Source organism: Balaenoptera physalus (assembly GCF_965194825.1).
Source record: "Balaenoptera physalus genome assembly, chromosome: 6".
NCBI lineage: Eukaryota > Metazoa > Chordata > Mammalia > Artiodactyla > Balaenopteridae > Balaenoptera > Balaenoptera physalus.
The window spans coordinates 132,389,876-132,402,370 of NC_138885.1; the positions used below are offsets into that span (position 1 = coordinate 132,389,876).

Here is a 12,495-nt window from a genome sequence, read left to right on the forward strand (position 1 = left end):
GGCACCAAGCCCGCCTCTGGGAGGCCACCCCGTGCCTGTTTTATGCCACTTCCCAAGTCTTTGACAGTTTTTCTCTTGCGCCCGTAAATATTCTCCAAAGATTAACTTCGATCGAAGAAATTAGGCTGGGCTTATTATAATTTGCCTGGCTGTTTACATATCTGCAGCAACAGTGTTAGCTACGCATCTAGGCTTCCTTGAGTTTGCCTTGAAGATCTAGAGCGTGAATTCTCAACGGGGTGATACTGCTCCAAAGCAGGTAAAATTGGCTCTTGCGGCAGTGGGATCGGGGGTTGGTGTGTGCGAAGGATACTTTAGTTTTTGATGTACAAAGCACAGATATGTATAATCAGCTATATAATATCTTTGTGGTATTACATTTTCATGGTGGGGGGCAATTAGGAAAAAATGCTTAAGAAGGCTCCTTAGGGGACAATTAAAAAAAAAAAAATGAAGAGGTTGAGAAAACAAAGGCCATCGGACTAGGCAGCGAAGGCCACGCGGTTCTCTTCGGTCCAGGAGTTTTCACGAGGAATCTCTCACTGGAGTTTACAAGCCTCTCTTACTTGCTATATCGAGACCAGGAAAGAAAGGCCAAGACTCTCCGTACTGGATGTCACTCATAGAACGTATAAATTTCATTGACTTCCTCTCCTCTTGAGGTCCCCAAATTTGCTAAGGTCTTGACTGTTGGTAGGTGACCTCCTTACCAGCCAGGGGAGGGGGCCATCTTCCCAGAGCGTTTTGCAGGTAACAGCCCCCGGGGAGAGGAGTCCCCCCTTGTGACAAGAGCTATCCAAGAAGCAAAATAGATGATGTCCTCTTGGACTTGCAAGAGGGCCAGTGCCAAATCTGTGGAGGACCCTGTGTGCTGACCATTCGACCCCTGCCTAGCTGAGTATGCTGGACTGAAGACAGTGAAGAGAGGACAGATTTGCAGGCCACACTGACAGGGCCAGTTGGATGAGCCTGATGGGAGGAAGGGAGGGGGTGGCGTGAGAGATGGCAGAGTCGGGGTCAGAGGCTTAGGCAGTTTCAGGATGGTGGGGTCATCTACCAGATGAGACATTGATAATTCTGCATCCAAATCCAATGTGTGGGTGTTCCCCCCGCCACCAAATAATTCTCTGACGCCAGCTAGGTGTGCTACAATTTAACTCAATTCTGACACTGTCTACCTGGAGATAGTGTCAGATCCCAGAGGTTAAGGGCTCAGTCCCATAAGACGACCCCACCCCCGCCCCTGCTTCAGACGCCAATCGTAAATTTGGCCAACTGGCTATAGTTTGGAGGTTCCCATGACCTCCTCCTTGGGTTCAATTAATTTATGAGAGTGGCTCACAGAACTCAGAGAAACATTTTACCTACTAGATACTAGTTTATTTTAACAGGATATAACTCAGGACCAACCAGATGGAAGAGACACATAGGGCGAGGGTTTGGGAAAGGGCGCGAAGTTTCCAGGGCCTCTCTGGGAATGCCACTCCTGCCAAATCTCTATTTGTTCACCAGTCTAGAATCTCTCTGAACCTTGTCCTTTTGGGTTTTTATGGAGGCTTCATTATCTAGGCATGGTTGATTAAATCACTGGCCATTGGCGATCGATTCCACTTCCAGCCCCTCTCTTCTCTCCGGAGGTCAAGTGGGTGGGAATGAAAGTTCCAATCCTCTAATCAGATGATTGGTTCTCCTGCCAACCAGCCCCCATCCTTAGGTGTGGACCAAAAATCATCTCAGTATAACAAAAGACACCTTTGTCACTCTCGTCACTTAGGAAATTCCAAAGATTTTAGGGGCTCTGTGCCAGAAACTGGATGAAGACCAAATATAAATTTCTTATTATAAATCATAATCTCACACTATTTGGGAGGAGGACCAGTGGGAGGGAGAGCGTGGTGAATTTGCGTGCTCTGCCAGGGCCGGGTCCCTCCCAGGCTCCGCTGCCCAGTCCAGGACCTTCCCACCCGCCATACTTGTTCCCCAGATTTCCGCTCAGCGCGAAGTCAACGTTTACAGCCTCCTCCAGGAGATCGTCCAGCAGGAGGGGGAGCTGGGGGAGCACTGCGTCCAGAGGCTGGTCACCATCGCCTCCAAGGAGATGAGGGAGATGCTGCAGGTAGGAGAGCCCTGTCGCCCACCGACCCAGGGGCTGGGCCTTGGTAGGTGCGGCCTGGGCTGCCCGAGGCCCTTGTCCGGTTACCTCATGGGGCAGGAGTAGGCTGAGCAAGCCCAAGGGAGCCCAGCAGGGCTGGAGCAGGTGAGGGGCAGGAGCTGGTGGTGACGCCACACATCCCTCTCCCGTCCCCTGTAGGTGGAGGGCTACGTGAGGGCAGAGGTGGCCAGCGACACCCTGGTGGCCCTGCCCCGAAACCACTCAGCTTGGTCATGTATGAGCTGCAGCACCGCCTCAGACCCCTCAGCCTCACCGAAGAATTTGTCGTCATCACCCTGGCGAAGCTGGCCAATGGCAATGGTAGGGCCCGCGGGGCCTCAGCCCCAGTATCTGACCCCTTTAGAGCATCCCGTGTTCCTGCCGGGCCTCTGCCCTTGTCTCTGCCCCCACCCCCTTCCATTTCTCTCTCTTAGTACCTTTCTCTGGCATCCCTCCTTTTCATCTCTGTGTGTCTCTCTCTGTTCTTCTCAGCTGCCAAGATTCTCTCTCTGTGTTTCCGCCTCTCATTTCTGTGTCTTTATTCCTGCCCTCCCTTCTCTTCCAAACCTCTCTCTCCTCTCTCCCTCTCTGGCCCCGTTCTCTCACTTTCTCCTTCCCTCCCTCCCTTTCCATCCCACGAACGTGTGCTGAGTGCCTGCTGCATGCAGGCCTTGGGGTGGGTGCCACAGGTGAGTAAGACCACAGGCGAGTAAGACACCGTGAACCAGTAAACAGGAAAACAGATAATCATAATATGAGATGGCAGTTATGAAGAGGACAGCCAGGGGGCTTTCTGAGATCAGGATGAGGGGAAGAGGACCTCATCTCTGTGGGGCCCTCATTAAAGCGACGATGCTTCACCTGTGACCTGAAGACTCAGATGTTGATTATCTGTGTGAAGAAGTAGATGAGGGAGCCATCCTGCACTGAATGTGCAAAGGCCCTGTGACAGGAGAAAGCTTGGTTTCTCTGAAGAACTGAGAGGTCACTATGGCTGGACCTAGAGAGAGGGGGATGATGGGTGTAAAATGAGCTTGGAGAGTTAGGCAGGGCCTAGTGGGCGTGGTGAAGAGTCTGGACTCTATTTAAAGGCACTAGGAAGGTATTGAGGGATTTTAAGCTGCAGAGTTGCCTGATGAAACTTCCGGGAAGCCCATTCTTGCTGTGGTGTGGACGGAGAGGGGGTGGGAGGGGTGTAACTGTGAGGTGTCTGTGGCTCAGGCTGGGACTCATTCGGCGAGCGGAGGACAGACGTGAGTAGTAGATGGGGTTCTGGTGGGCGGACTTGTGATGGACTGTGTGTGAGAGACAAAGGAACAGCAGGGCCCAAGAATGACTCCCGGGTTTCAGGTTTGAACAGCTGCCTGTATAGTGTGTTCATTTCCTGAGACGGGGAACACTGGGGGAGAGAGAACTTAGGGCTCAGATGAATTTCTTTTGCGTGCACTGAGTTTGCATTCCTTGAGAGATGTCCAAGGGGAGAGGTCATCAAGCGGGCAGTTGATGTGGGAAGCAGAGTTCAGAGGGCAGGGGGCCTCGAGTGTAGGTGGTGTCCAAAGTTGTTGTCACCAAGGGGGTGAAAGTAGAGAGAGGAGAGAAGAGGGCCAGCACCTCGCCCTGAGAAACCCCAAACCCGAGAAGGCTTAGGGGCAACTGAACCAGAAGAACTAGAGCAAGATGAGGGCAGTGTGGTGTCGTGGAGCCTGCAAGAAGGAGAAGGACTGAGGAGGGGCCCAGGGGTCAGTCGGGGCCCATCCTCCTGGGGCGCCTGGGAAGATGAGGCTGGAGGCGGTGGCTTCCTGGGGATGGAGGCTGGTCCAGAGGGGGGCAGGAGAGGGATGGGGGCAGAGGCAGTGAAGGCAGGAGGGGAAAGAAATGAGATGGTAGCTGGAGGGGCTCTGGCGGCAAGGCGGGCGGGGCCTGTGTGTGGGCTGATGCCAGAGCCAGGAGAGGGGGCAGGTGGGGGGTGCAGAAATGGGGGTCCAGCGGGAAAGGGATCTGAAAGGGGAGTTAATGGGAGCGGTGCTGGAGGCGAGTGTGGTCTATCGCCGATCCTCTTTCTCTCCCCTCCTCCCACTGCAGTTTCCCTTCTTTCTCTGCTCTTTCTTCTGATGCCTGTTGCCTGTTCACTTTCTCACTCACAGCCTCTGGTTCTTCATCGCAGAACGTCTGTGGGACACCCAGAGGGGTCAGAGGCTGGAAGAGCCCACACTCTGCCTCCTCTCCCCCTTCCCTGCCTCCCCCTGCTCCTCCTCCCCTCCCCCCTTATCCTCCCCCTCCTCTGCCTCCTTCCCTCCTTTCTCCTCCTCCCCCTCGTCCTCCTCCCCCTCCCCTTCTCCTCCTCCTTCCCTCCTTTCTCCTCCCCTTCTCTTCCTCACCCTTCTCCTTCCCTCCTTTCTCCTCCCCCTCCTCCTCCTCCTCCTCCTCCCGCCCCCTTTCTCCTCCTCCTCCTCCACCTCCTCCACTTGCTCTTTCCCTCCTTTCTTCCCTTCTCCCCCTCCTCCTTCTCCTCTTCCTCCTCCTCCACCTCTCTCCCCTGCTCCTCTCTTTCCCACTTCCTGCCCCCTTCACCGGCTTCCATCTCTTCTTACCTCCCCTGCCTCCCACTCTCCCCTGTGGCCCGACCGCACAAAGCGGCTCCCTGGCTCTGCGCCGGGGCTGGAGGTGCGGCTAGCGAGGTTGTCCTCTCTGCTGACTCTCCTGCCCTGACTCCTTGTGACCTCTGCCCATGCCCCACAGTGTTTGAGTTCATGCCATACATGGGCATCACCCTGGCTACCATATTCACCATGCTGAGGCTTGCCAATGAAGCCACAATGCGCCAGGTCATCTGCAGGGGTACGTATCCCACCTGGGCCCGCAGGTCCGGCCCAGTCAGGGTGCTGGGGGATGGGGAGGTGGGGGAAACAGATAGAGATGGAAGGGTGACGGAATTCACAGGAGAGGGCGACTGGGGAAATGTTTCCAGGTTGGGCTTGACTTGGGCAGGTCTTTGATGCCATTTACATCTGATCACATTGCGCCAGGTTTTGATAACTTAATGTTTCTGTGGACCCAAATCCCGAATACCTGAGAAAAGCAGGGCAAAATGTGTTGGCCGCCCTCTGCACTGGAATCCCCAGGATGTGAGTGAAAAGAGGTTTATTCCGGGCCCCAGCCTTGGCCTCGGCACAGGAGCGTCAAGGGCTGGCGCCGAGTCACACCTGCGCGCTCTACCCCCTCAGGGGAGCCTTTCACACACAGACCTGCAGGGTGAACATTAGGGGGCTCTGAGGGAGTTGGAAGGGCAGAGGGGGAGGGACTCAGAAGGAGATTTTTCTAGCAGCATCTTTGGCCATCTCAGTGACCTGCTAGTTATGGAGGTGCATGAGGGCTCCCTCCTGAGAAGGTGGCCTGGGAAGCCTTTGTCCTTCTTCCTGCCCCTCTGGGCTCACTGCACATCCCCACGGACAGCCATGGAGACCTTCTGCAAGACGGTGCAGTTTTACCTGAGGCACCTGGAGGGCAGTGTGTACCCCGTGATGACCGAGGAGCAGTTTGCTGTGAGGCTGTTCCCCAGGTACCGCTATTTTGTGACCGTGTGGCTGAGGGACGACAACCCCGAGGTGAGACTGCCCTGCTGGGGGGTGGGGGGCCCGCACGCTCCCTGGGTCATGGCTCCCCAGCCTGCGGCGCTGGCGGGGCTGAGATACCGTGCGGTCCGGGGAGATGGGGAGCTGATTAATGGCAGGGCCACGTGGGCCCGGAGCCTCAGAAGGCGGCTTGATAAAGGTCCCTGGCGGTGCTAGATGAGGGTCCCTTTCACATGCCTGCCAGGCGCTCTCTGAGCGGTTTACCTGTGGGAGCGATTTCCACGCCAACTCTGTGCCATAGGACTGTTTTACAGCTGAGGAAAGTGAGGCATAGAGAGGTCAAGTGTCTGCCCAAAGTTACCTAAGTGGCAGAGCCCGGACTTGGGGGACAGTCTGGGTTCACTGCCCACCTCTGGGGCCCGGGGGAGGCCTGGACTCTACTTCCAAGGTCCCCTCTGTCTTGTGGATGGGGCTGACATCACTGGGCCTTGCTGAGGTCCTGGGCCGAGGGGTCTAGAGATGCCGCTCCTGTGGTAGGTGAAGCTGGGGCTCATCAAGTCCCTGAAGCCTATGCTGAACCTCCTCCTGCCCAACGACGGCCTGCGGGAGCAGGTGTACGACTACATCCCCCTGCTGCTGGCAGAGTACCAGGGCCGCCTGGAGGCGCTCTTCATCACACAGGTGAGGGGCCGAGTGGGCAGCGGCCTGGGCTGGAGGCTTGAGATATTTGGGGCTCCCAAGTGTCCTGGGTGGGGAGTGTCATCTGGGTGGGAGATAGAGCCATGGGGCCTGGCACCTGTAGGATTTCCAAGAAATGAACGCTGCCATTCCAGGTGGAAAGGATGAGATGCCAAAGGGTTTTGGAGGCCGCAGTGAGGTCATGGCCTTTGTGTCAGTTTCTTAGGGCTGCTGTAACAAAGAACCATGAGGTGAGTGGCTTAAAACAACAGAAATTTATTCTCTCATTGTTCTGGAGGCCGGAAGCCTGAAATCAAGGTGTTGGCAGGCTGTGCTCCTTCTGAAGGCTCTAGGGGAGAATCTTGCATCTTCCAGCTTCTGGCGGCCCCAGGCACTGCATCACTCCAACCTCCCCCTCCATCTTCACATGGCCATCTTCTCTGTGTCCCTCTGTGTCCTCTCCACTTCTCATAAGGACACCAGTCATTGGATTTAAGGCCCACCCTAAATTCAGGATGATCTCATCTCGAGATCCTTAACTAATTGCAAGTACCCTATTTCCAAGTGAGGTCACATTCTGAGGTTCTGGGTGGACACAAATTCTGGGGGGAACAAATTCTGGGGGGAACACCAAGGCAGGCGACCCCTGCCAGCCTTGAACTCCTGTGAGATGGAGCCTTTGCAAGGTTCTGAGTGGAGGCGTGACCTGGGCTGATGTATACTGTGCAGGGGGTCACTCATCTACAGACGAGGCGAGGCTCTCATCTTTGCTGTAAGAGCTGGGAGCAGAAATGAATGGGACGGATTTGGGGAGCCATGTGTAGATCATTCGGTCTAAAGATGGGCTTCACCTCCCAGTGACTAGGAGAGAAAGGGGAAGAAGGCCTTGAATGTCACGCTTGGTGGCCCTAGTGCAGCCCTGCCCAAGCTTTACCATGCACGGGAATCACCGGGGGCTGGTTGAAACAGAGTTGGATTCAGAGGTCTGGGCAGGTCTGAGAGGTGGCATTTCTAACTAGCTCCCAGAGGACGCTGATACATCCGGTGGACGGAAAACACAGAGTAGCAAAGGTCTGGAGTTTGACCCTGAGTCGGTAGAAGGTCACGTGCCACCACTTCCCACCTTTTGCAGGTCTTGAGGCAGATCCTGGAAATGTCAGTGGCCACTAACACCCCTGTCCCGCAAATGCAGCTGCACACCATCTTCACGGAACTGCACGTCCAGGTGAGGCTGGCAGGCTGTGCTGGGCGTGGCCTTCTCAGGGTGGGCCCATGGGAAGGGGGCTGCGGCAGGTGGCGTGGCCCACCAGGGCGAAGGGTGAGATGGTGGTGGGGCCCCCGTCCCGCTCACGTGTCTCCTACATCCCGTTGGGGGCGAGGCCGTGGTGCTCCTGCAGCTGCGTCCCCTGTCCGGCTGAGATCTCACCCACCCTCCCTGCGTAACTCTGCCCTAGGTGTGCTCCAAGGCCCCTGCCCAGCAGCAGTACAGCAGCCAGAACCTGACAGAGGTCGTGCACTGTTTCATAGCCCTTGGTGAGGCTCCCCCAGGTCCGCTGTGAGCCCACGGGAGTCCCGGCCCCTCTGAGCACTGGGCCTGGGGCTGCCTCGTCCCGCTGCTCTGGCTCAGGGGGCACGACTAAAGCGGTCCTTCCGCCTGCAGCCCGCTCCTACCCCAAGGAGCTGATGAAGTTCTTCCTCAGCCAGATGGAGAAGAGCAAGGAGGCCCTCCGCGTGGGGACCCTGACCCTGATTAGTGCAGTGGTGAGCGCACATGGTGAGCGAGGGCAGGAAGCGGGACGGGGGTTGGGGCGACAGGTCTCAGCCACATCTGCGCCTCCTTCGTTTCCTCTTTTATGGACACTACTGGGTGGGCCAAGAAATCACAGCTCCGGGTTGCCTCACGTTTTCTATCCTTGAACATAGCCCACCCTCCACACCCTCACCCCTTTCCTTAAATCCCGAATCCCAGCTTCCACCTGAGTCTGAATTTCAGACTGTTCACCTGAATCCCCCAAAGCTAAATCGAAGGCTAAATATAAAGCCTAGTTACACCACGTAGACATAGCCCTAAAGCTCTGTTGACCCAGTGCTGAACCTTAGTCTGAACCCCTGATTCTAAATCCCTAAGCCCAAATCCTAAACCTGGCCTTGATAAAGGGAAATACTGTCCCCAACAGCACCAGCTCAGAGAGCACCTTTGCGTGAATTTGAACAAGGTGCCCCCTACTGGCAGCATGTGGTCTTGCATGACTCGAGAAGAGCATGGGTGGCTTCAGTTCAGTCCTTCAGCTCTGTGCCCTTGCACAGTGCGCGAACTGGGCAACTGTACGTGAACGACCTTCTGCTGTCAGTAAGCCCCTTTCTTAAAGAAATGCAAATTTAAGCAACAGTGAGACCTTTTTTACCCATCTGATGGGCAGAGATGATAAAGATAATGACTAGTGTTGGCCTAGCCATTTTTCTGTAAAAGCCCAGATAACAAAAATATTTTCAGCTTTGCAGGCCACATGGTCTGTGACAATTATGCAACTCTGCATTGTAGAGCAAAAGCATGGTCTGTATAGACTGCAGAGAGTGGTGGTGTTCCAATAAAACTTTATCCACAAAAACAGGCTTTGGGCCGGATTTAGCCTTAGGGCTGTACTTTGCTAATCCCTGGTCTAGAATACAAGAAACCAGGCTTCTATACTTCATTGATGGGAGTGTAAATTGATTAAACCTTTCTGGGTTCTCAATTGGATAGGGCCCAAAACTTGGGCTCAAAAATCTAACATTTTGTCAGTTGTCCGAAGGAAATAATTGCCCAAAACCAACTGGATAAAGATGTTCATTATAACATTGGGCATAAAAGCCAAACATTAAAAACAACCTACATGTTCTTCTATAAGGAATTGGTGGAATTAATGATAGTATAGCAACATATGGAGTATTATACAATCTATACTTTTTCATGGAAAAGCTGCCCTTTATATATTAAGTATAACAATACAGTATGGGACAGTATATATAGCATGACCTCGGTTATGTGAAAGAAGTCTAGGTGTTTATGCATAAATGAGTTTAGGAGGATACACCCAAACTGTTAAGGGTGGTTATCTTTTATTTTGATTTTACAATGAACAAATACTATTTTTATAATCAGAAAAAAGTTTTCCATTTTGGAGATAAAAACTTTAAATTGTAACATTCTCCCTTTCTTTTTTTCTCTTTTATAATTTTTATCGGGATGTAGTTGATTTACAATGTTGTGTTAGTTTCAGGTGTACAGCAAAATGAATCTATTATATGTATACATATATCCACTCTTTTTTAGATTCTTTGGTGCCTGAATACCTGCCACCTTCTACCCCAACCTCATTTCCTCTTTTTCCTCCACCAGCATTAACTTCTAGTAATGCCTAGCCTTGAGCGCAGCCTGACTCTAATTCCATCCACACCAACCTCTCCAGAACCTTCTCCTGCTCTTTCTCACCTCCCTTAATCTTCCTCCTTCCGTCGGGTGTGTGGTCATCAGCCCTACATCCAGCAAACACACAGCCCTCTTGTGCACCAGGCCCGGTGTTAACTCATTACTGCTCACAGTGGCCCTGTGAGGAAGGTGCTCTTAATATCCACCTTTTACAGGTGAGGAAACTGAGGCACAGAGGGGCTAAGTAATTCACCTGAAGTCACACAGCTGGGATGCGGTGAAGCCGGAGTTTGAGTGCCAGCAGCCTGGCACCGGAGCCCAGTCTCTCCATAGCTGGGCTTTGCAGCCTCCATGTGCCTGCTGTGTGTCCAGCACCGTGTGTCCAGCTGAGGGGACTAAAGAGCTCTTGGGGGAGACCCTGCCCTACCCTCAAGGAGGGTCCACGAGGTTCCAAAGAGACACACACAGAGCAGAGGCCAAGGGAGTGAGGCATGAAAACAACGTCCCCCTGGGCTGGGATGGGGAGAGTGTTGAGAGCACCGGGAAGTGGCCAGGGTGACTTCTGAGGGAAGTGCCCCTGAGCTCGGGGGGATGAGTCGGAGGCTCTCAGGAGGGTGACGTGGACCCCGAGCCCTGGCTCCCGTGGAGGGTGGCGGGCAAGGCCTCGCCGCTTCTGGCAACTCCTCAGAGCCCGGCCCTAAGGCCAGTGGACCTCCAGGTGAGTTTTCTTCTTTCTGAGCCCAGAATGAATATCAGGACCATCCACCTGGCCATCCGGGTGGTCAAGGACACACACTCCGGCACCCGGCCCAAGGTAATGGGGCAGAGACCCAGAAAGGGGTGCAGGTCGGGGCCTTTGCCGGCAAGCAGAGGGAAGTTGGTGGCGAGTGGGGTGTTCTTCTATTAGCAGCCGCCTGCCTTCCCCTCCAGCTCTGTGGGTGGAGCCCTGGCTGCCTCCTCTAGTAAGGCCCTTGGATGGAAAACCTACCTTCCCAGCCAGCCCTGAGTACGGCTGGGGGTGAGTGAGGCCCATCAGAGCTGCGGTCCCGTTCCTGAGACCCCTCCCTATCACCAGGGACCTGGAGTTTTCCAGTCAAGGGTCTCAGACACCACCCTGGACAGAGGAGAGGCCGAGCGAACCCAGCATCACCTCGAGCTGCTTGGCTGGCTAGGGTCTTTACCACATTTGAAAAAAGCAGCTCGTCAAATAAAGGCTAAAAACCACAGGCCCGGCTCCATTGCAGCCACGGCCCCCTGGCGTCTAGCTTTGCTTCTGAATACAGACCCTGAGGGCTGCTGTCGAGTCATTCTGTCCCAGGGAGGGGAGATCCAGGCTGGCGAGGGTCTGCACAAATGGGGAAGGGAAGAGGGCTGGAGACGTAGGCAGAGCTGCCTTCAATACCTGGAGGATGTCAGGGGGAGAGGGAATAGGCTTCTTCTGTGTCACCGCCACATATGAGCCCCAGGAGAAGAGTCAGCTTGTCCTCACCGGGGCTGCCTGAGGCTGGAGGCGCCTACGGAGAAGGGAGCGCGCTCATGTCTCTGAAGGGCTCAGGTGAGGCTCCTGGGCGTGTGGGTTGCCGAGTGGCACCCCCTGGATGAGACGGGGTGGTGGACAGAGCGGGCAGTAGCCAGGTGGCCCCTGAGGCCCCTTCCAGACCAAAGCACCCTCAGTTCCTGGCTGTCTCGTGTCACAGGGTTGGGTGTTGGATCCCCAGCCTCTAACCCCCAGCATGTCCGTGCCCTGTCCCCTCAGGTGAGGATGGCTATTCTCCGCATCATTGGTCAGTTGGCCCTGTCCAGCTTCCAGGACAGGATCAAAGGCTGGGGCCTGAAGTACGTGTCTGTGCAGCTGACCTTGTCCACCTACAAGCTGGTGAGTGGCCCTGCCATGCAGATGGTGGAGCAGCTGGACTCTGGAAGTGGTTTCCGCAGCACTGAGGAAAGTGTGCTGCTCAGTGTACCGGGGTTTGAACCTGCGTGCGTGTACCTTCATGACGCAAGGACGCAGACACACACAGTAAGGAGTCTAGAAAATACTGAAACGTGTGCACAGCTCTGGGTTTCCCAGAGACTCAGAATCTGGGCATCAAGCCTCATGGGGGGTGAGGAAACCGCAGCCAAGACCACAACAAGCCCCTGCCAGCCCACAGGCAGGGACCCCTCGATTCTGTCTTCCAGGCACATCGCCGGGAGAGCTTTTATCAGAGGAACTTGGAGGAGAAGATGGTCCACAAGGTCACCATGGACACCGTGAGGATCATAACCTCTTCTGTCAGTGGGATGACCAACGTGAGTTGGCCCACTGGGCTGGCATGCCGGAACTGGTAGCTCATGTCTGCAGTGCTCCGGGTGGGGGGAATAGCACAGGCCCAGAGTTCTGCACTGTTGCTTCTCCCATTCCCACTACCTGGGATGACTGGGGGGCCCTGAGCTTTCAATTACCTGAGCTCTTATCTTTCAAGATCCAGGTGCTTGATGGGAACAGGGCAGTGCCTGGCACACAGAAGGCCTAGTAAGTATCAGTTGACTTAGTGCTTGAAATGTGTCCATTACCTTGAAGTCCCTTCAGTCGAGGTGTGTGTGTGTGTGTGTGCACGTGCATGCATGTGTGTACGTGTATGTGTAAACAAGTGATTTTAGTGGTTTAACTCCAGACATTCAGTGAGTTCCTATTATGTGAA

The 12,495-nt window shown here is 54.6% G+C and overlaps 1 protein-coding gene across 1 annotated transcript in view; it reads left to right on the top strand.

Annotated features, from left to right (window-relative positions):
* MROH2A (maestro heat like repeat family member 2A) overlaps nucleotides 1-12,495 on the top strand; it is a 52,732-nt gene that overhangs the window by 8,442 nt on the left and 31,795 nt on the right. Inside the window, 12 exon segments of the mRNA XM_082466308.1 lie at nucleotides 1,985-2,116; nucleotides 2,312-2,372; nucleotides 2,375-2,473; nucleotides 4,892-4,990; nucleotides 5,606-5,757; nucleotides 6,262-6,405; nucleotides 7,535-7,627; nucleotides 7,857-7,935; nucleotides 8,063-8,163; nucleotides 10,530-10,625; nucleotides 11,568-11,687; nucleotides 11,993-12,103. Coding sequence (XP_082322434.1) covers nucleotides 1,985-2,116; nucleotides 2,312-2,372; nucleotides 2,375-2,473; nucleotides 4,892-4,990; nucleotides 5,606-5,757; nucleotides 6,262-6,405; nucleotides 7,535-7,627; nucleotides 7,857-7,935; nucleotides 8,063-8,163; nucleotides 10,530-10,625; nucleotides 11,568-11,687; nucleotides 11,993-12,103 — 1,287 coding nt within the window.